Raw genomic sequence first — 23,783 nt, 5'->3', positions numbered from 1 at the left:
TCTTTCTTGAAGAGGATTTCTGGGATAAAAACAAAATTCTTCGAACTGCAGAGGAAAGCTTGGGGTGTCTAGCCATCACTGGAATTGGAGAAACCATGCAGAATTTGAGACCAAGAATGTCTAGATGAGTCACGCCTGATGGGTGTAAAAGGAGATCTGGACTGGGGTTCAACATTAGATGAGACCATAAGAACGGGAACCAAATCTGAGGCCAGAAGGGGGCAATTTTGGGGGGAAGGCCCAAACTGTAAATGGGCCAGATCAGAAAGCTTCCAGGAACACCAATTCCTCCTGAGGAGAATTCTGGGAAGACCATGACGAAGGCCAGTACTAAGCTTATTAGCAATGTAATACTTTACATTTAAAATGCAAGTCTTACAGATAAAATTTAAGGGAAAAAAGGAAAAAAATAAAGAAATTAACAACAACTGTTAAGCAGAATGCTTTGTTTTAAATTACCTATTGTAGCGCCAACTTCCCCTTCTGCTCTGGCCACCTCGTGTACCTCCTCTTCCTGGTCTTCCATGCCTGCTAAAACGATCAATTTCTTCATAGTCCTCTCCACTAATCACACCTAAAGTGGAAGAAATCAAATCAAGCTGAAAATTTTTCCTCAGCAAAGAGCAAATCATTAACATTCCACTCATTTTGACTGTGTACAGGTACAATCACAGTTGCTTTGTAAAGAAGCAAAGCATAATATGTGCAAGTTTTATTAACAAAATATTACCTGAAATGCCCAATTGCTTCAACTTGGCCCCATCAACTTTGCCCCATGGAGCTTTAAGATCTACGCACTAAGAGAATGACCTTTGGGCCATTCTTCCAGGTCTCTCTACAGAAACTTATTAAGAATGGAAGGGGTAAGGTGCGAGTGTTTTCTGAAGTAGATGGACATGAATCATTTCTAATTCTGATTCACTTGTAAACTGGGCAAGCCCACTGGATACCAGTTACCATTTTCAAGGGGGGCCCAGGAGTACGGTCTTGTTAAATTACTTATTCAGGGTAATACAAAGTAACATAGTAGGCGAATGGATGTGGAAAGAATCAAACCTTTTACTTTACAGAAAGCAGCTTGTTAAAAGAATAGCCTTAATCCTCTGTGCTAAACTGACATGGCTTTTGCAACCTGTTTGACGTTCTATGTCCACTTCAGTGGCAGGACAGTCACCAGCCACACTCTCTTGGGTGGTATAGACCTTGAAATCATATCAGGCTTGTGTGAGTCTTGCAATACTACATAGAGCAGCCAACATCACAGTAGTACTGACTTCTAAAAAAAAAATAAATAAATTCTGGGAGATAACCAAGGTCCTAGTGGAATGCGCTTTAGGATCGTTTAGCAAGAGCGTCTTGTATTTTCCATACCAAAAAACATAAAAGCCACCTGGACAGGCTTATAGTGCATGCATATCTGAACTGCTTCTTACCGAAGTTGGTGCGCCTTGTTTGCTGTGGCATAGACTGGATTCGGGCCTGCTGGATCTAGCTTTGTTTGTGTAACTTGAGCACTAATCCAGACATTCTCTAAAGTATTCAATTGTATTTATTACTGCTTGGTTGTAACTTGATTAAAGTGTAGCTATCATTCTAAGTCTTTTGGATTAAGCACTTGGGCTTCAGACCAGTTGTTTTACATTAGGAAGGTTTGTGGCAAGCACTGTGGTGGCAGGACAGGTAGCTTTCATCCTTCTAAGTTGGGAACTGCTGATTGAGAGCCCAGTGTCCAAGGGTATTAGTTCTGGTTTAACCACTTGGGCTTCAGGCCAGTTATTTTACATTAAGGAGGTTCATGGTCTGCACTCTTGTGGGAGAAGAGGCTGGACTCTGCCCTTCTGAGCTGGGAATTTCTGGTTAAAGGTATATAGTGCCTGAATATTTGAACTGTATCTTAGTGAAATTGGTACACCTTGTTTGCTCTAGCATAGACTAGATCCAGGCCTGCTGAATCTAGCTTTGTTTATATGCTTGTTGTTTGTTTGCTTGTTATTTCCCTGGAAGCTAATTCCACCTAATATGCGGCTTCTCAGTGCTTCTGTGGATCACTAGTGATATCTGCATTGCTTACTGTACTAGTTCCTTGTTTCACTTGAAAGAAAGTTACTGTTTGTCGTTTTTGCATTTAGTTACTTGTAACACATTGCACTCAAGTTACCTGGCACTTGCTCACTAAAGCAATTATATAAGTCAGCACTAAAAATTAAAAGCACTACACCCTCACTCCCCACTGGCCCTTGTTTTCAATTATTAAGGAATTCCCAATATTATTCTAGCATGTCCAAAGGTCAGTTGTCAATCTCCTCTCCGGTCCAGCTGGTGAATCTGGGAATCTTGAGGCAATGTTATAACTGCCTCATGTACACAGACAACCCTCTCCTCCTCCCACATAACACAAATACTTGCGAGATGCAGCTATTTAGCCAAACTGGAGGCTGAGCTCTCTCAACTCAGGACTGGCAAGACCAGACAGGAGGAGAAGGCAACTACACACACCACAAAACCAGCCTCACATAATGCTACCACACCACTGAATCAAACACATAAACACACAAAGACATACTTGGAGGCTCTGAGTAAAAATTTACCTAAACAGCAGAGGCCTCCAAAGCAGACACCCAAACAACTGCTACCTCAAGACACCCCACAAGCAACACATAAATCACAAAAGCAGTGTGCAAAGCAGTCACAGCCCTTAAGGCCAAATACAACACCAAACATACTTGTCACAGGTGACTCCATAGTCAGACACACTGACGTCCCACTCACCAGGCTGAACAAGGAGAGGGTCACAGTAAGCTGCCTATCGGGCGCTAAAATCCGCCACATAACACAAGCAGTCTGGTCACTCCACAGCAAGTACAAATATGACACAGTCATTGTCTATGCTGGTGTGAACGACCTGAGACGTACCTCCCTGGACTACATGAAGAGAGACATAGAGGAGCTCTTTGATTATGTAGCCCAGGCAGGTATGACCCTGACCCTGAGCAGTATCCTTCCTTCACCAAGAATGATGCCACAATATAGAGACAAGATGATCAGCTTTAACAATTGGCTTAATGTCTGGTGTCATTCAAAGGGGATCCAGTGTCTGTCTGCCTGGGATGACATGCTTGACAAGCCACGCTGCTTCGCAAGGGACGGCTTGCACCTGTCACCCTGGGATTCCGGATATTGGCTAAGGCTCTTGCCACCCCATAGTGCCTTTTTAGGCAAGGCTCAAATTCTAAACCTACCACCCTAGAAAACAAAAATGGGAAGAAACTGAGGGTAATGCTGCTCAATGCCAGAAGTCTAAATCTCAAAATGCATGCACTCGAGGCCCTTCTCAGTATGGAGAACATCGATGTCTGTGCTGTAACTGAAACCTGGTTCAAAGCTCCTGAGAGCACCCCGGCACTATTAGGTTTTACCTCATATCATGTGTTCCGGCCCCAAAACCCGGACCACACCACAAAAGGAGGGGATGTATCCATATTCATAAAGGATACCCACACCTCCAGGCTGGTGGCAACGCACGAAGCTTCGGAAACCATCCAGGTGCAACTAACCATAGGCAAAACTGCTCTACAAATTGTAGCATGCTACAGGCCACCCTCTCAAACTCAGGAACCCCACACAGCCTTCCTGAAGACACTGGAGGGTATAAATGTATCTCCAAACACCATCATATTGGGTGACTTCAACTACCCGAATATAGACTGGGAACATTACTCAAGCCCTAACTTTCTAGCCCAACGGTTCCTGGAGTTCATAAATTCAAATGCCATGGAACAGCTAGTCACTGTTCCCACGAGAGGAGAAAATACACTAGATCTCATTATCACAAACATGGGGACAAAATGCTCCACACTGGAAGTATATCCCTGATTGGTGAGATCTGATCATAAACTAATCTCACTGGAAATCCACATCCCGCCCCCACCCCAAACAAAAAAGACCACAGTGAAGAACTTCTCTAAAGCAAACTTCACACTACTCAAGACTGGTGTGGTATCCTTCAAGGCCCCTGAGCCAGTGGAAACCACAACCAAAGCTGCAGAAGCCCTTACAAATGCCTTCTATGAACACCTCCAGGACTGCATGGATCAGGCAATCCCAAATAAAACCAAGACTCTTTCCACAAAGGGCAAACGTCCAGTCTGGTGGACCCCAGCCATTAACAAACTTTACAATAAGAGGAGAAAGCTATTACATGATAGAACAAAATCAATAAAAGGGAAGTCACCCCTGATCATTATTAGTAAAAAAATACGAGCACTCATAAAATCAACTAAGGCCAATTTTGAGAGAAAAATTGTCATGGATTCAAAGGACAATCATAAGGCCTTTTTCTGCTATGTTAGGAACCTGGGTGGAAACTCCCAGATATGCTCAGAATTAGTCCAAAATGATACAAAAATCACTGAACCCACAGACATTGCCAACATACTGGCAGACAGGTTCAGTGCAAACTTCGCCCCTCTCCCCTAAAGGAGAGATAACTATCCCAGCAGAGTGTAGCCTCCCAGACATCTCAAATGCGCAGGTGAAAGCTGCTCTCTAAAGCTAAAAACACAGCATCAATGGGACCGGATGGTGTCCCGGCTGTGTGCTACACGAGCTAAATGAGGAATTAAACCCGCACATAAGGCAGCTGTTTAATCTCAGCCTTACCACAGGATACGTGCCCAAGGAGTGGCGTACGGCAACTGTGGTCCCACTCCACAAAGGCGGTGCCTCTACGGACCCTGGTAATTACCGCCCCATAAGCTTAACAAGTCTAGTCTGCAAAGCTATGGAGAGGATCATAATGGAGCTCATAAACAAAGATATAGGGGACTTGCAGACATTGGACCCAACCCAGTTTGGCTTTGTCAAGGGCAGATCATGCCTTTTGAACTTGGTCGACTTCTTAGAAACAGTCACCAAGGCCATTGATGAGGGAAAGGCAGTCCATACAGCCTACCTTGACCTTGCAAAGGTTTCACACAATACCCCACACGGGTATTGTAGAAAAACTTACCAGCTTAAATGTAAACCCATATGTCACAAGATGGGTTGCAAACTGGCTTAAGGACAGAACCCACAGGGTTAGAGTTGCTGGCGCTATGTCAGACTCCAAGCCGGTCACAAGTGGTGTCCCACAGGGCTCGGTCCTTGGCCCCTATTGTTCGGCATCTACTTCTCAGAAGTACAGGCCAACATGGGAGGACTTTGGCTGACAAAGTTTGCAGACGACTGCAAACTGGGCGCCATAGTGGAAAGTGCATCGGACACGGATATCCTTCAGAAGGGACTCATGGAAACAGATAGCTGGTGCCAGAGCCATGGCCTGAAGTTAAACGCCAAAAAATGTATAGTCATACCCTTCGGGAAAAACAAGGTAACCCCAAGCTACCATATAGGTGGCAATCCACTAAGCACAGAAGAGGTTATCAGGGACCTGGGGACCCAGGTTGACAGTGGCCTTTCTTTGACACTCACATTGCTAAAGTGGTTAGAAAGACCTTCTACATTGCCCACCTGATCATGAAGGGATTCACATCCAGATCTAGTGAGGTCATTGTTCCCCTGTACTCTTCACTTATCAGACCAATGATCGAGTACAATGCCCCATTCGGGATGCATCTCACCCAACATCTGCAGCAATTGGAGAGACCCCAAAAGTTCCTCACCAAAAGGATAAAGGGACTCCAAAATCTGTCATATGCTGCCAGATTGAAGAAACTCCAGCTCTATTCAGTTGCATACCGTCTGCTCAGAGGTGACATGTGCCTGACATACAAGGCCATGTCCAACCCGGAATTAATGGACATGCTCCACCTCAAAAAATCCAAATCCACCAAAACCACTAGAGCAAGCGACTTAAACCTTAGCATGGATATAAACAGGACGTGCTGGAGGGATAGATTTATCACTCAGAGACTCCCTATGCTGTGGAATAAAATCCCGATCCATGTGAGGCAGAGCACCTCGCTGGCTCTGTTCAAGAGAAATCTTGACCTGTGGATGGGAGATCGTAGGTTTATCCCAGGAATCATCTCTGTGTCACTGCTGGACAGAGGCACAACAAACTAATGGGCACAGTATTTTTTCATATAAGGGGTGGCGTAAGCCACAAAAATTTGGGCTAGGCTTATAAATGCCTTAGGGCAGATAGCCTAGTATATCATTTTTCTTACACCCTTTGTTCGGTCTTAAAGTGTACCTGATGTATTTATTAACCTTTTTGACCAAGTAGGTGAGCTGGCCCTCAGACCATTTTCAGCCAAGACATGGATCAGTTTTTTCAGAATAAAGAAAGGACATAGGAAAGATATGACAGATGACAATGATAGTCTATGAAGTTGTTTACAGTTTAAAGAAAGTAATATACAGATTCGCAGAAGTGTGAAGCAAAGTTGCATAAGCTCCACTTACCTGTAATGGAAGATGTCTGCAGAACATACCGCCTTAATGGCATTTGGCCTGTAGTGCCCTACTACCCTCCTTCTGGCAGTCTCGTAGAGCTTCAGACTCCTCTCTCTGCTTGTCTGAAGGTGTTAACAACCAACCAGTTGGGAGAGCGGGACAGTCCTTCACAACCACAGACGGCATCACTTCAGTTTTTAAGGATCAATAAGGAAGATGATGAGAAATACAATCTTTGTGAACACCCACTGATCCAAATCAAAGTCAACCCATCCACTCAACAAGTGTTGCTAAACAAAATAACTGCAACCATGAACAAAAAAATATACATCCAAGAAAAAGGGGATAGTGGGAAGGCACTGCCATTAAGGTAGTGTGTTCTATGAATATTTAATATTACAGTAACTGGAACTTATGCAATTGTACTATGTTCAACAAACACATTGCCTTACTGGCATTCAGGTTGATACTCAAGCTTACCCAACATGGGAGGGAGGAGAATAAAGGTCCAGCAGCCCCTGGAGAATGGAGTTAGCGAAGCCCACACTGGATCTCAAAAAAGCCTCCAGTTTGTAGTGCTTAACAAACATAATTGACCAAGGACCAAGTTGCTGTTGCCAGAATTCTAGAGTCCCCCCCTTTCCAAAATGTTACAGAAGAGGAAAAGGTGCTAGTGGAATGCGCCCTTACCTTACACCCACCATGGTAAGGTGAAACTGGACAACAGAAAAACAATACCAGAGGACAACTGACATGCAATGGCTTGCTTGAAATAGGTTGACCTTTATTTGCCTCAGAAAAGGAAATAAAAAGCCTTTAGGTCTTCCTAAAAAGCTTTGTTTTTGTCAAGGTAATACCTGAGCTGCCAATGCACATCCAAGGTATGAATAATCTCCTCTCTCACATTCTTAGGTTCTGGAAAGAACACAGGAAGACTGATGGACTAAGATTAAACTCAAACCACTTTTGGCATGAAAGGAGGATTATTGCACAATACAACCTATCCTTATGGAAAACAAGATAAGGGTGCCCCCATCATGAAAGCTTGCAGCTCAGAAACACTCCTTACAGATGTCAGAGTAACAACTTGAAACCACCTTGAGCTGCCATTTCAAAAGGTGGCAAAGTCAAAGTCAGTTGATACCCCATGGAGGAGGAATTTCCTTGTGGTGGTGGTGGTGGGGGGGGTACCTCATATGCAACACTCTTCACAAACTGTTTTACAAAAAGAGGGAGATCCACACGTAGACAAGCAGAGATGGTGACTAAATGCACCTTAATGGGCACATATAAGCCATCCTTAAGTAGCTCACATAAATAGGGGGATATAAACCTCAACGGACTCCCTATTCCCATCTAGGCACCACTTCTAAATAAATGGATGAGGTTTTCTATTTGTTTACCAGGGTAGTGCACCGATCAATACTGACCAATTTCAGGTTCAGCCCAAGAGAAACATTTCACAAATAAAAAATACAGAAATGTAAGCAACAGAATAATTCAGACTAATTTCATAGAAAAAAATGTGTACATACATTCCAGTGAATAAGCACAGTACAATGTATAATATATACATTAGTTTCTAAAGTGGATCAATCTTAAGCGAATCCTGAGAGAAGAAGATACGCAGAGGAGATAGGTTAGCCGATATGTCCTGTGTTGAAGCAGAAGCATTCGACTTGGATGAGGAAGTGTTTTAACATAACATTTTCTCCCAATAGGTTTTCTGGCCACAACACCTGTACATCCTCATAAAAAAAGGGGATCAAAACTGAATAATTCAGGTTGGTAATTACATGTTCTCTAAACTAGGGTGAGCCATTCATCCCTGAGACTGCGTGAGCAAGCCCAGAGTATTAGGGAGTTTGTGGTAACTGACCTTGGTCAATCCCATTAGAAGGGAGAAACAAGACTGCCTGGGCCAACACAGTGTCATCACAATGGTCTTTAGCATTTTTCTCTAAACTTTCAGAAGTACCTTCTGAATCATAGGAAAGAATGGAAATGCGTAAAGGAACATTTCGGTCCAAGAGAATGAAAAAGGAACTGTCCTGCAAGCATGGCTGCAAAGACGTCTGAACAAAATTTCTCTAGTTGTCTGTTTTAAAAGCAGGCAAATGGATCTACTTGGTGTCCCCCACATCTGGACAAGATCCTGGAACACAACTGTCTTGAGTTTCCACTTGTGCTGATCTTCCCAGGATCTGCTCGATCTATCTTCCACAATGTTCTACTCTGATATGTAAGAAGCCTGAACAGTAAGAGAATACTGAGAAGCCAGCTCTCAGGCCCATTATTGCAAACTGGCATAGAGGATAAGATCTTGTACCCTGCACTTTCCCATTTGTTGAGAGTTGTATGCTATCACCTGGAGGGGACCTGGAGTCCATAGGTGATGGAAACATTCAAGGCATTTATCACTGCCAACATCTTCATACTGATGCGAGTCTGTGCATCCCCTGGGATTCCAACTGGCTTGCACTTGTTTCTTCACTGACAGAGCCCCGCCCCCCCCCATGCCAAGTCAGACAAATCTGTCTGAACAGATTAACAGAATCAGAGAGAAAAACAGAAGTCCTGGATTGATACTAGACTATTCTCTCCACTAATGTAACTCTCATCTGATGAAATAAAGTACCAACAGGATTTCAAGGGAATGAAGGTGCCAAGTCCAACAATTTCAAACATACCACTGAATTTTTCTTATGTGAAGATAAGCCAGTGGTATCTTGAGAATCATGGATGCTATCAGTCTAAGAATTTTTAGGAATTCTTGAGCCAGGGCAACATTCCTACCTCAACGAAAATGTCAGAAATGCAGTTTAGTAAGAAATTATCTTGTCTCAGGCAGAGAGACCATTCTTGCACTGAAGTTGGTAAGACACTCTAGAAAGATGAGTCTTTGTAAAGGGGATCAGGCATTACTTCTAAAAGGTTCAACTTGAACACTAGAATACAGAGTAAGGTCGAACCCTTTTCTAATGATTCCAAACACTTGGATGTAGACTAGACTCTGCACACATCAAAAGGTCATCTAAATAAGGAAAAATGTGGATCCCCAAAGTCTAACAGTGGGCCACTACCAAGGCAACGCATTTTGTAAACACTTGAAAAGCATTGGGAACTCCAAAGGGCAATACAAAAAACAAAGTATGACACAGACAGAAAAAAATCTCAGAAACCTCTGGAAATGATGGGATATGATGATATGTATCTTTTAAGTCCAGGGACAACATGAAGCAGTGGTACGGAAGAACAGGAAGCACTGTCTGCAGGGTGAGCATTTCATACCTGGAAATCTGAATAGAAGTACTCCGAAAACACAGTTCCTGTACTGGTCTCCACACTTTTTCTTTTTTAGGAACCAGCAAAATTCGGGAATAAAAACCCCTCGTTTTCTCAGAAGGAGGCACTGGTTCTAATGACACCCCCCCCCCCCCAAGAATCCAGAATATGCTGGAGAATAGCAGGGAATAACAGACTGGTCCGGTAGATGAGGAGGAGCACTCTTGAATGGAGGAGGGTGGTCTTTTCACTTCCATAAGTAACCCTTGCCCATAACTGTTGAGGAACCATTTGTCAGAAACTACCAATGACCACGCCACCTTTTTGAGAAACAACTTCAGAGATGTAGCACCCAGAAGGAAACCCGAAACAGACAAGTGCTATGTCTCAGCACAGTCATGAGTTTGAGGGGGATCCACTTGCTAGAGTTGACAGAACTGGCATTCCACAGTTTCCTTTTGGTACCTACATTCTTGTTGACTGACCTTCTGTTTAAGAGGCATCCAAAAATTATCCTGTTTAAAAGGAAGGAAATTTAGGAATACGAAACATTTTTTGCATCGATTTACATCTGTCATCCCAGTGTTTAAGGATCTGATTAGCTGCAATACCAAACATACAATCTGACTCTAAGAGGATTCAAAATGTCATTTTTTAAGTCATGAAAACATTTTTGACTATGCCACCCACCAAGTATACCTTCTCATCACCACTGACAAAAGCTACAATTCTAGAAGGTATCAGTCCCCTTCTAAGCATGTTTTGGCATGCGAGAAACACTGTAAAACAAGATCTTTGACATAAACCTTCTCAACTGGCAACAATGCAGTACACTCTTTAAATTTTTTATGTATCTCTCTCAAAACAAATCCCATGTAAAAAAACTGACACATGCTGGACTGCACCACCTTCTTCCCCTGAGATTCTAGCCACTTGACTTGTTTGTCTTGAAGGACTGGATATGTAGAAAGCAAACTTATTAACAATGGTAGCTGGAGAAACAGAAGCTGGATCCACAGACAAAGGACCATGGAGAACAAGCAAAGTGGAGGAAAAGTACAGTTGTGTACACTTACCATAAATGTAGATGTTCAAGTGTATTCACTGTTGTAGTCATTACATTTGGGTAATCTGCTGGTAGGTTGCCCTCAGTCGACCTGAATAACAAAGTCTTGGGTCCTGTGTCAGTTGCGGTCACCTCTTCCATGACGTCAGGTCGTCAGGGGTATAAACCATGCAGCAGACGCCATTTTATTCAGTTTTTCTTGCCCCTGATGTCAGGTGCCCCCCAAATGGGGAGCACAAATATATATAAATAAGAGCAATATATGTAAATGTACTTTTAGCAACATAAACTTTACCTTCATCTAAAAGCAAATACACCACAAAGGCTTTAGAATATAGTGAAGGAAAGAGAAGTTATAGAAAAAAGGGGGATGGCGGGTGGGTAACCCGGACTGCAACAGTGAATACACTCAAACATCTACATTTATGTTAAGTGTACACAACTGTACTATGTTCTTCGTGTTTCACTGTTGCAATCATTACATTTGGGTAGAATCCCAAAGCTATGGATGGGAGGATGGAACTAAATAGCATTAGGAGAGACTATAAGGCCCTGCAGAACTGCAGTGGCAAAGCCTGCCCTGGATTTGGAGAAGAGAGGCAAATGGTAATGCTTAGTGAAGGTATGCACAGAGCTCCAAGTAGAAGCTTCTAGAATGTCTTTGGTCGGAACTCCTCTAAGAAAGGCTGCTGAGGTAGATGCAGCCCTGGTGGAATGTGACCAGATTCCCTTGGGCACAGGTTTATCATGGTGCAGGTAGCACAAACGAATGCAGTGGATTATCCACTTAGAAATAGTCTGCTTTGATATAGCCTTCCCCTCTGATCCTGAAGCAAATGCCACCAGTAGTTGCTCAGACTTTCTTAGAGATTTGGTCCTGTTTAAGTAGAATCTTAGTTGTCTGTGTACATCCAATTAATGTGGAATCCACTCCCCCTTGTTCTGCGGATTTGGGTAAAATGTTGGCAGGTGAATAGTTTAAGAGCCACACTGGATACCACCTTAGGCATAAAGGAAGGATTGGTCCCGAGGGACAACCTGTCCGGGTAAAATGTAATAAAAGGCTCCACTGCCATGAGAGCCTGTAGTTCTTAGACCCTTCTTGTGAAGTGATTGCCAAAAGGAAAGCTGTTTTCCAAGATAAAATTTTTATATCCGCAGTAGCTGCTGGCATAAAAAAGGAGGCAGGGTGAGTTTTTCCAGCACAAAATTGAGGTCCCATGCAGGAGCTGATGATCTTCTGGGAGGCCTTAAATTTTTGTCCCCTCTAAGATACTGTTTTAGGAGAGGATGAGAAAAGATGGGAGGCTCCGTGGTGTAATGAGCCGAGATGGCAGAGGCATGGATTTTTATTGAAGAAAAAGATGGGCCCTTGTCAAGCATCTCAGTAGAGTATTGTAAAATCTGAGGGATATTTGGTTTTGCTGTGTCTGTCCCTTGTGCTTGGTTCCAAGCACAGAATCTCTTCCATTTGTCAGCACAAGATTTTCTAGTACTAGGCCTTCTGGCTTCCAAAATGACATCCATCACAGATTTACTGAGGTGTTGTTTGAATAACTAAAAGATCAGCCATGCTGCAAGGTTCAGAGTTTGATTGTTCTGCTGAGACAGTAGATGAGGTATTTGAGGCAAGTACCAAGGAGGGAGATAAGACATATTCCTTAGAATTGGGTAACAGGGCTGGCGAGGCCAGTCTGGAGCAATTAAGATCATTTTTGTTTTTTCCTGTCTGACCTTTAGTAAGATCTTGGAGAGAAGAGGCAGAGGGGGAAAGACAGACTGATAGGGTTTTTCCAACTGAAGGTTAGGGCATCCACTTTCCATGCTGGTCTGTGACTAGTCCTTGTGCAGAATTTGTTGAGTCGATAATTTTGGGGAGGGGCAAATAGATCCATATCTGTGCTCCCCCATTTCTGTGTTACCATGCTGAAGATTTGTGGATCCAGTTTCCACTCGTGCGGGTCCATAAGATTTCTGCTTAGCTCGTCTGCCAGAGTATTTTGTTTTCCTGGCAGGAATTGAGCTTGAAGATGTACTTGGTAAGTCAAGGCTATGTTCTACAATGCCATGGCTAGTCTGTAAAGGGGGTAGAGGAATGTGTACCCCCCTGCTTGTTTATGTACCACATAACCATGGTGTTGTCCATCTTTATCAGTAGTTGTCCTCGATGATGTAAATCCTTGAAGGCTGTCAGAGCATTCTGAACCGCTAGCATCTCTTCCTGGTTGATATGCAGATGCATTTGTTTTGGGCTCCATATGCCCTGAATGCATCTCCCCGCCAGGTGAGCCCCCCAGCATAGTCTGATGCATCTGTAGTTATGGTTTGGGTAGCAGGGGGTAGAGCGAATGACAGTCCCTCGTTCTGGTGACATGTCTATGCCCACCAAAGAAACTCCTGTTGTAGGCAGGGAATGAGAGGAATCATTGTTTCCAGAATGTGACCATGTTGACTCCATAAACATTTTAGGTACCATTGAAGTTTCCTCATATGCAGTGTTGCATATGGAATTAGTAGAATGCAGGATGCCATGAATCCCAAAGCCTGCAGAATTTGTCTTGCAGATAACTGGGTTTTTGTTGCCATCTGTTTGAAGTATGCTGTCAGTTGCCTTTGTTTGTCTGGCGTAAGGTAAGCCATCTGGGCAGTTGTATTCAAGCTTGCACTCAGGAATGTAATTATTTGAGAGGGTACCAGTTGTAATTTCCTTTCATTTATTGTGTACACTAGGCGTGTTAGAAGCCTTTTTACAAACGTCATATGTTGAAGAAGAATGTCCTTGTTCTCTGCTTGAATGACACAGTCGTCCAGGTAAGGATAAATTTGTATACTTCTTTGTCTGCAAATGCAATTATTGGTGCCAGGCACTTTGTAAAGACCCTGGGAGCAGTGCAGAGAACTGGTAATGCAAAAAAACCTGCCTTGAAGCAGAGGTATCTTCTGCACGATTCCCTTATTGGGATATGCAGGTATGCCTCTTAAGTCTAGAGTCACTAACCAAGCGTTCCTGCCCAGCATAGGCAGTAGCTGTTGTAAAGTCAGCATTTTGAATTTTAGAATGTCCAAGCACATGTTCAAAGCAGACAAGTCCAGTATTGGACACCATGCATTGTCTTTTCTGGGTACCAGGAACAGCCCTGAATAAAAACCTTGTCCTTTTTCCTGTTCTGGAACTGGTTGAATAACCCCCATCTCCATGAGGGACGTAACTTGTTTCTGAGCCTCTGCCCATTGATTTTGTGGCAGATCTGGCCAACCGTTTGGAATTGTCAAAGTATGGAAATGAAATCTGTACCACTGGGATACTATGTTTAATACCCACTTGCCCTGGGTAATTAACTGCCAATTTTGTGCATGAAGTGCTAATTTTCCCCCCCAAGGGGGTTGCCAAAAGATAAGTGCTTGGTGAAGGTAGAGGGAAGTCATTGAGACTGCTTACTGTAGGGTGGTGCTTTGTTTCCTCCAGATTTGGAGGTGAAGGCACCCCATTGCTTTGACCTGTAAGATCCCTGTGATTGGTATCTAGAGCCTTTTGAGTGCCTGGATTTGCCTTGAGAGGGTCTGTTGGACACAGGAAAGGACCAATTTTTAGTAGGCCAGTGCCTACTGAACCTGGGTGGCTGCACTTGTAGGAAATCTTTTACACTTTGCATAGATTTAGCTTTGTCTTCCATTTTCTTTAAAACCTCTTCTGCCTTATTACCAGAGTATCATGCTGTAAAGGGGCATCCAACAATTTAGCTTTAACATGATCAGGCAGATTTTGCTCCTTCAGCCATGCATGCCTTCTAATCACAGATCCAGTAACTGCGGCCCTGCAAGAGGCCTCCAAGGAATCAAAACCACATTGCAAAGTATGCTTTCCAACATGTTCTGCTGCATGCAATAATTCCTGTAATTCTTTATTTTCCACACAATCAGAAATCAACATAATTTTCTGTTTCAATAAGCCCATAACATGCTGTTGATATTTAAGCATATGAAACTGGCAGTTTAAGGCCCTAATTGCCAAGGTTGCAGACGTATAAACCTTCCTTCCCCATCTATCCAGAGCCCTGGAATCTCTATCAGAGGGGGAAGGATTTTTGGCTGTAGAGGCCTTTACACCTTTGGGACCCTGTGAGATAGTCTCAGGATCAGCAGCAGGATTTTTGAATAGAAATTTGTGGGAGTCAGGAACTCTGTAATATCTGTCTGGCTTACTAGGAGCCGGAGATACAGAATCAGGAGTCATGCTTGATTCTGAAAACAAATCAACAATGTCTAATACAGGAGGTATAGCCAAAGGCCTATGCTGAGGAAAGAGAAGGAAATCCCTAAGCCTCTTTTTTGATTCAGAGAAATCCTAACTCTCCCAATGAAAATGTTCTCTAAAAGTATGGAAGGTTTTACCAAAAGAATAATCCTCAGGAGGAAATGCAGACGGGATGGATTCTTCTGCATCTGAATCCTCATAGGGTGGAATAGAAAATTTCTGATCAGAAGAGGAATCAGAAGAAATGGAAACCTGATCTGAAGATTCATAATCAGTGTCTTGCCTAGGCCTCTTAGCAGGGGGGGGTTGGGAACCCCTGATCAAGGTAATTAATTCCTCAGCCATTTTGAACATCTGTTTTTAGGCATAGGGGCCTGAGCACGTAACTCATGCGTCGGTTTTTTAGACTTAAGAAACTGTTTTTGATCTTGTTTTTGAAGCTGGCGTCGGTTTTATATAAAAATGTTGAGGCCTGAAAACACCCTCAGAAGCCGGTGCCTGCTCAGCGGCTCCAGACCCATCCAAGGGAGAGACATCCGCGGGTTCAATACTCTGAGAATCTTGCTGCATACTCTGCATGGGTCTCGGTAGAGGCCTGCGACTCAAAAGTAGCAGGTATCAGGGGCTGCAAAAGCGCCTCACTGAGTACCGGTGAACCGGCGACTGGCTTAGGAGAAGCTTCGTCGTCGGTTTTGGACCTCAATGGTCTTTTTCTTTGCGTTTTTTGTGAACTCCGGTAGTCGGATTGCTAACCGACGACATTTCAGGATAATTAAATCTGGTTCCAAAATATTTTGAAGCAAAAATACACCGACGCTCGATAGTACGTTGGTTAAATCTAGCACAAAACCGACAGCAAAGCACATTATTATCAGGCCCTAGGCAAGGGGTACAGTACTAATCAAAATCCTTATGAGGTATTTGCTAACCACAAGTAATGCAATTATTAACTTTTAGTGACATCGGTAAAGAGCAAGAAAAAGTTTCCCCAATGGGGTAATTAGCTTTAGTTGAAGACTTCGGTTCTGAAACTCGAAAGCGAAAATTTCAGGAGTCGGGCGACAGACACTTGCAAACTGCTTCTGCTTCAGGCACCGCGTGGAAAGAAAGACTGAATAAAATGGCGTCGGCTGCATGTTTTATACCCCTGACGACCTGAAGTCATGGAAGGGAAGACAGCAACTAACGCAGGACCCAAGACTTTGTTATTCAGCCCGATTGAGGGCAACATGCCAGCAGATTACCCAAATGTAATGACTGCAACAGCGAAACACGAAGAACATCCCTAAATTTCCTAAACCCTTTTTTAGGGAGGGCCTCCATAAGCAAAGGAGAACTACAGGCTTTCTTAAAAACAAACATTCTCCAAGGCTGGGATCACAGGATGAATGAGCTAAAGGACTGGAGCCTTATCCTCCTAAAGATCAAAGATCCTGCCAAAATCAGCTGCAGCTGAATACTGCTCCCAATTAAAAACATCCCCTAAAGCTAGTCAGCATTTGGGAAAAAGAAACCACCCATTGGTTTCCTGTATCTGCTCATCATCAGAGGAAACTGCCTGATCCAATTCAAACAAGTCTGAACCCTTAGAAACACAATCTCCTTCAAAATCAGGATCTAAAGCAGAAAAGCAGAGGGTAGAAATACTGGAGTTACTATTAACCCAAAACACACAGAATTAACTGCTTGAACAATGGACTGAGCTAAATCCACTATTTCTAGTGGAAACCTGGAAGAGACTGTTGGTCAACTACATAGTGAGTTTGCAGTCTCTTCTTAGCATGGACCACAGTAGGAGAATCCCTGGAGGGAGACCTCAATCTTTGCAACAGATTCTGCATTTCTGACTTCCCCTAAACCTACAGTATTTGGCTCTTCTATACCAGAAGTAGGAACTGGTATAGCTCCAGAGGATGTGTCTGACCCAAGTGTCATACACAGTTGTGGTACCAACACCACATCAGAAGACATGGAAGCAGAAGACGGCAAGTGGTCCGATAGCCTGCTCTTGCTAAAGCTACTGTGGAGTCACAAGCCATAGGCTGAGGCATATTTTTCGTTTACTTTTGTGCTTTTTTAGATGCAGAGAGGGTAGATGGGTGGGGGGGGGGGCAGGTTCAGAGTCCATCTAAACAGGGGGCAAAAAACTAGCCATATCATTAAAATCTACTGAGGAAACTGTAACCACAGAAAATAAAGGGATAGCATCCCCCACTTTCTCCATTAAAAATAGCAACATAAAGACTATTTTAAATAGAGAAACAAAACAGTGTACTGAGGAAACAGCTAGTAATTCAAACTACTCGCACAAAGCACCAAAACAGTTCATCAAACCCCCCAATAAAATTCAATACATGTACAATTCCACACCCACGTATATAAACCAGTCTAAATTAGCCAAATATAAAGAATAAAAAATAAACTTAGAAATAAATCCTTTCAGAAAATAAAACTGTACCAAAATCACTATTTAAACAAATAACTCATTTAAAATCTCATTAAATGACTTAATTCACCTCTTTACACAAAGAGAGTGGAAATAAATTGTGAACTCTTTTCCTTTAAAAAGATTAAAATTATGCCTTACACCAAGTGAAATAGCTGCTGCAATTTACTCAAGACTCTTGCACCACTGGGCAAGAAAGCAGTTCATAGAAACAGCCACAGTAAAGCAAACACTGTCCATGCTTTAAAAAATGTAATAGAACATTTAGAAAGGGTTATAAAACCTGAGAGAACATAAAATTCAGCTGAACTCAAACAGGAAAATCTTTCAGTAATAGGAAATGAAGTACTGCAAATAAGTACTTTTTTTTGGTTAAACTTCTTTTAAAGAATCCACACACACACACACACACACACACACACACACACACACACACACACACACACACACACACACACACAAATTCTAACTTTACTACAACCAGAGTTAGAAAAGGCAGGAGAAGGAAAAAAATAACCCAAAGGGTTTCTTATCTGAGCTCCACAGAATAAAAACTACCCGAAGTTAGTCTGTTCAGAGATTCTTCTCTTCCAGTGACACTACAAAAAAATACTGAAGGGCTACTTGTCTGGAGTTGTGAAGGACTATCCTGCTCTCACAGCTGATTGGTTATTTACATCCACAGACATGTAGAGGGAGAAGTCTGAAGCTCACAGACTGCCAGAGAGAGGGGTAAGAAGGGCACTACAACTGGAATGCCAGTAAGGCAGTGTGTTTGCTGAATATCAAGAAATGAAACACTGCATCCTATCCCATCATTACATATCCCCAAGTATAAAATATAGGTAGCAGCATTTCAGTAGAGACATAACCTACACAAATACCCATTGTCAGAGAAATGACATTTGCATTCATTATTGTACTGAAGTAGGCCCTTTAGAAATGCACCTATTTCTTGTTTGCATATATCTTGGGGTAGGGAGTTGCATGCTGCACATGCAAGTTTTGCAAAGGCTCTACCAACTATTGTCTTGATGAACTGGCATATTGTCAAGCAGATAGCATTCTCTGTAGATAAAATGTTACCTAGGTTTTTCTATCTGTGTTGTAGGTACTGACAATGCTATCTGTAGTAGACACTGGCAGTATGAGCAATGAACTATTTTGAATGCAAGACAGTCAAGCACAAAAGTGGTCCCTAGCTGTTACTGGTGGCCATTAAGATGTTTCGAGAGAGAGACAAAAAGTGATGCTCTCTGGGCTTCCCTAGGGTTATAAACTTGCAATGACTTACAGTGTGTGGGAGTTCTATGAGGAGTTGAGGAGTTGAGAAATTGATTATTTTGATCCATCATTGATAATTACAAGCATTTCCACACTGGAAAGCCTGAGGAAAGAATACAGGAAGACTGACTGGTTAAGGCTAATCGCAATTTCCAGCTTCTGCATAAAATCTGGGTTGGAACAAAATGAAATAATTTCCTTTTGAAATGCCACATTAGAGTACTTAGAAGGCAAAGGTCTCTATTTTAAAAACTCTCCTGGCTAAAATCACTCCAAAAGACAGACTTCCATGACAAATGTTTAAGCTCCATTGCAGCTGCTGGTTTGAAATGGGGTGACAACTTTTCTAGCAAGTTTAAATCACATATAGGGATGTCTAAACAAAGAATCTGTCTCAGAAGTGCTATGCATACTTGTACAGAAACAAAGGAAGAACAATATACACCCTAATGAAAATTAGAAATGAACTTTGTCATTTTTGACAAGGAATCCACCTTCTCCATAGTCAAACTGCTGGAATGAACACATACATTTAGTTCTGCTGTTCATAAACAAAACAATCCATTTGCTCAAGTACATCTTCTTGGCAAAGGGTTTCTGGGATGCCATAAGATTCTGCGCCACCCTCAAAAGGAACATGCCCTAACAAATGGAGAAACCAAGGAGTTAATCTACAAAACTAAAGATCCACATGACTCTTGGCAAATGAAAGTGACAGAAGGCCTTTGTTGGGGTATGAGATGAACAGGTTTCTCTAACATGTGAAGTCAAAGTAATGGGAACCAAACGTGACTGTGCCAAATCAGGGCTGTGAGGATGACCTTGGCCTTGTGCTGCTTTGTCTTCTGCAAGATCTTCAATATGCATGGAAACTGGGAGAAGGTGGCCATTGCTGGACCCAAGTGTCCCACGGCTGTCTGACTCTGTGGGTGAACTAGGGAAAAATAGGGGCTTCTCTGACCAATGCCATTTGCAGCAAATGGGTCACAGCAAAGCCTTATTCAATGACAGAAGACAGCATTCTACTCAGACAGATGAACCACTCATGAGGTATCAGTAAGCATCAACGGCATTACACAACAGCATAGCAGTAAAGAAATGATTATTCTTGTACAAATTCAACCACACCACAGAAAAATTCAGCTAACGACAAGCTTGGTGTACTTGCCTTCATTCCTTCTCTGATTTCTAGGGGTGTAGTTAAACTGAAGGTCAATCTGCCGGTTCTGCCGGGCCTCTGCTCTGTTCTTAATGTGGTAAGCTGCCTTGTGTGCTCTGAAATCTATTTCTGTTCTGAAGGCATGAGTAAATTGCTCTGAGAAACAAGACCCTTCTTCACACAGAAAATGCTGGTCACGAAAGTGTTCTTTTAGATATTCATAATCACTGGAAAGAAAAAGAAAAAATAATTAAATCATTAGAAGATTTTTTAAGCATATCTGACAAAATCTTTGACCGTTAAGGCAGCAGCAAAACCTTTTAGGCAGAGTTCTTCTCTGAAACTTAAAACAGGTAACATCTTTTAATGATTAAATAACTCCAGAATGCAGTTCTAAAAAGTACAGTTTTGTACCTACCATAAATGTAGATGTTCGAGGATCCACATTGCTGCAGTCATAACCTGTGGGTAGTCCGCTGTCCTCGGTCGGCCCGAATACCAAAGAGTTAGGCTGGCGTCGGTCATGGTCGCCCGGAGCTGACGTCAGTATGTAGTAGTACTTAAGCGCATGACCGACGCCATATCCTCAGTCTTTCTTGCCCCAGATGTCAGAATGCCTTAAAAAGGAAAGGCCAGACCCAAAAGAAAAAGAAAATGCTCAACAACCACAAAGGGAAAAATAACAATAATCCCAAAGGCACAACAACAACAATACCACCACCACAACAACAACCCCAACAATAGAGGGGAAGGAGGGAGGGAAAATAGGACTGCAGCAATGTGGATCCTCGAACATCTACATTTATGGTAGGTACAAAACTGTACTATGTTCTTCGTCTCACATTGCTGCAGTCATAACCTGTGGGTAGAATCCCAAAGCAAAGGAAAAGGGGAGGCTGGCAAACTAAAAAGCATTAGGGGCTGCTAACATGCCCTGTAAGACTGCAGTGGCAAACCCAGCCCTGGACTTGGAATAAAGAGGGAGATGGTAATGCTTGGTAAAAGTGTGAACTGAACTCAAAGTAGCTGCTTCCAAAATATCTTTAGTAGCTATACCCCTCAAAAAAGCAGTAGATGTAGCAGTAGCCCTAGTGGAATGAGGCCTGATCCCAGCAGGAACATTCTTCCCATGATGAGAATAACAAAAAGCAATACAGTTACCAATCCACTTTGAAATAGTCTGCTTTGAAACAGCTTTCCCTTGAGAACTCAAAGCAAAAGTAACAAATAACTGTTGAGTCTGTCTGAACTCCTTAGTTCTGCTCAAATAGTAACGTAACTGTCTGTGGATATCCAACGAATGCAAGACTTTTCCCCCTTTATTTTGGGGATCAGCATAAAAAGTAGGCAAATGGATAGACTGGTTCAAGGCCACATTGGAAATCACTTTTGGCATAAAAGTAGGGTTAATGCATAAATAAACTCTATCCTTATGGAATATCAGAAAAGGTTCAACTGCCATGAGAGCCTGCAATTCAGATACCCTCCTAGCAGAAGTGATGGCCAACAAAAAAGCAGTCTTCCAAGACAAAAACTTCAATTCAGACGTAGCTGCAGGTTCAAAAGGAGGCAAAGTAAGCTTCTCCAACACAAAATTGAGATCCCAGGAAGGAGTAGGAGCTCACGGGGTCTTATATTTTGCCCCTCTAAGAAATTGCTTAAACAAAGGGTGAGAAAATAAAGGAGGGTCACAATCATAGTGAGCAGAAATGGCTGCAGCATGAACCTTCACAGAGGAAAATGACAAACCCTTGTCCAGTAATTCAGTAAGGTACTGTAGTGTAAAACTCAAATTAGGCACAGAGACATCAAAGCCCTTTGTTGTGCTCCAAAGAAAAAATCTCCTCCATTTATCAGCATAAACTTTTCTAGTGCTAGGCCGCCTAGCTTCCAAAAGGACATCTAAAACTTGTTGAGGAAGCTGAGATCCCACAGGCTCTAAAACAGAATATGCCAGGCCGTTAGATGTAGGGACTGCACCCTGACATTGAGCAAATGACTGCTTGACTGGGACAACAAGTGAGGAAGCTGTGGCAAAGGCCAAGGAGGCTCCTGAAATAAACTCCTCAGCAGAGGATACCAGTGCTGACGTGGCCAATCTGGTGCTATTAGAATCATGCAAGGCTTGTCCCGCCTGACTTTCAAGAGTACCTTGGGAAGGAGAGGCAGAGGAGGGAAAGCATAGGCGTGAAGGTTGTTCCAACTGAAAGATAGAGCATCCACTTTCCAAGCTTTTGGGTGAAACATCTTTGTGCAAAATTTTGGTAGTTGGAAATTTAGAGGAGAAGCGAACAGATCTATGTCTGGAGTTCCCCAAGCCACTGTCAACTGCTGGAATACCTGAGGATCCAATTTCCACTCGTGGGGGTCCACAATATGTCTGCTCAAGACATCTGCTAGGGAGTTCTGTGCTCCTGGCAGAAACCGAGCTTGAAGAGTGATGTGCAAACTCAGAGCAGTCTCCCACAAAATCATTGCTCGTCTGCAAAGAGGGTAAGAATGGGTTCCCCCCTGCTTGTTGATGTACCACATGACTGTAGTGTTGTCTGTTCGAATCAACACCTGTCCTGGTTGAAGTAGGCCCTTGAAAGCCATCAGGGCAAACTGGACTGCTAACATCTCCTTCATGTTGATATGCAAATGCTGTAGTCTGGGAGGCCACGTGTCTTGAATCCATTTCCCATTGAAGTGTGCTCCCCAAGCCAGTTCTGAGGCATCCGTCGTAATGATCTGACTCGCCTCTGGTCGGGTCACAGAGAGTCCCTTGTTTAGGTGACATTCCTGTGCCCACCACAAGAATTCCTCCTGGATGCAAGGTATTATCTGAGTGACAGTGTCCAAATCGTGGCAGTGTTGAGTCCATACACTTTTGAGATACCATTGAAGCTTCCTCATATGCAGTTTGGCATTGGGAAGTACTAGAATGCAAGATGCCATGAACCCCAAGGCTTGTAGGACTGTCCTTGCAGTCAGCCTGGACAGTACTGATAATTGCTGAAGTATAGGTGAAGAGTTCTCTGTTTGTCCGGGGTCAGAAAAGCCATCTGAGAGGCTGTATTCAGTCTCACACCCAGAAAGCAAATGTCCTGAGAGGGTACTAAACTGGACTTTATTTCGTTCACAGAATACACTAGGCACCTTCAAACTGCCATTACATACTGTAGATGTTGAAGTAACTTGTCTTTGTCTTGAGCAAGAATCAGGCAATCGTCCAGATAAGGATAAATTTGAATTCCCCTCAGCCTGAAGAACGCTATTACAGGAGCCAGAACCTTTGTGAACACCCTGGGCGCAGTAGATAAACCAAAGGGCGATGCAGAGAACTGATAATGAGAAGTACCAGCCCGGAATCGTAGAAATCTCCTGCAGCTGGGCCTGACAGGAATGTGAAGATAGGCCTCTGAGATCCAGAGTTACCATCCAGTGATCTTTGCCTAGCATAGGCAGAAGTTGTTGTAAAGTTAACATCTTGAACTTTGGAATGTCTAGGTATGTATTGAGAATGGACAAATCCAGAATTGGCCTCCAAGTGTTTCCTTTCTTTGGCACTAGGAATAGACGAGAATAAAACCCTAGGCCTACTTCTGACGGAGGTACCACCTGGATTGCTCCCATCTGTAAAAGCAAAGAAATTTGTTCCTGAGCCTCCAGCCTTTGCTGAGGAGGTACCATCTGGCATGCCTTTGAAAGGAGGAAAAGTGTGGAAATAAAACTTGTAGCCTAGATTTATTATGTCCAACACCCATTTGTCCTGGGTGACCAAATGCCAATTTTGTTTGAAAAGTGCCAACTTTCCTCCTAGAGGAGCTGCCAGAAAAGAAGGGTCTGGCAGCTGAAAATACAGGTCATTGGGTCTGTTTACGAAAAGGCTGACCCCTGCCCTCACCAGAAG

General features: G+C 43.0%; 1 protein-coding gene across 1 annotated transcript in view; it reads right to left on the bottom strand.

Moving 5' to 3' along the window:
• ZNF598 (zinc finger protein 598, E3 ubiquitin ligase) overlaps positions 1-23,783 on the bottom strand; it is an 824,015-nt gene that overhangs the window by 649,655 nt on the left and 150,577 nt on the right. The window contains exons 5-6 of the mRNA XM_044088900.1: positions 19,901-20,118; positions 460-574 (exon numbers count right to left, since the gene is read on the bottom strand). Of these exons, the coding sequence (XP_043944835.1) occupies positions 460-574; positions 19,901-20,118 (333 nt within the window). The remainder of the gene's footprint in view (positions 1-459; positions 575-19,900; positions 20,119-23,783) is intronic.

The sequence above is a fragment of the Protopterus annectens genome, chromosome 12.part0 (genome assembly GCF_019279795.1).
Source record: "Protopterus annectens isolate FY-2018-M chromosome 12.part0, PAN1.0, whole genome shotgun sequence".
Classification (NCBI taxonomy): domain Eukaryota; kingdom Metazoa; phylum Chordata; order Ceratodontiformes; family Protopteridae; genus Protopterus; species Protopterus annectens.
Note: the sequence above shows the minus strand (reverse complement) of the source record. Positions and strands in the feature narration are given on the sequence as shown.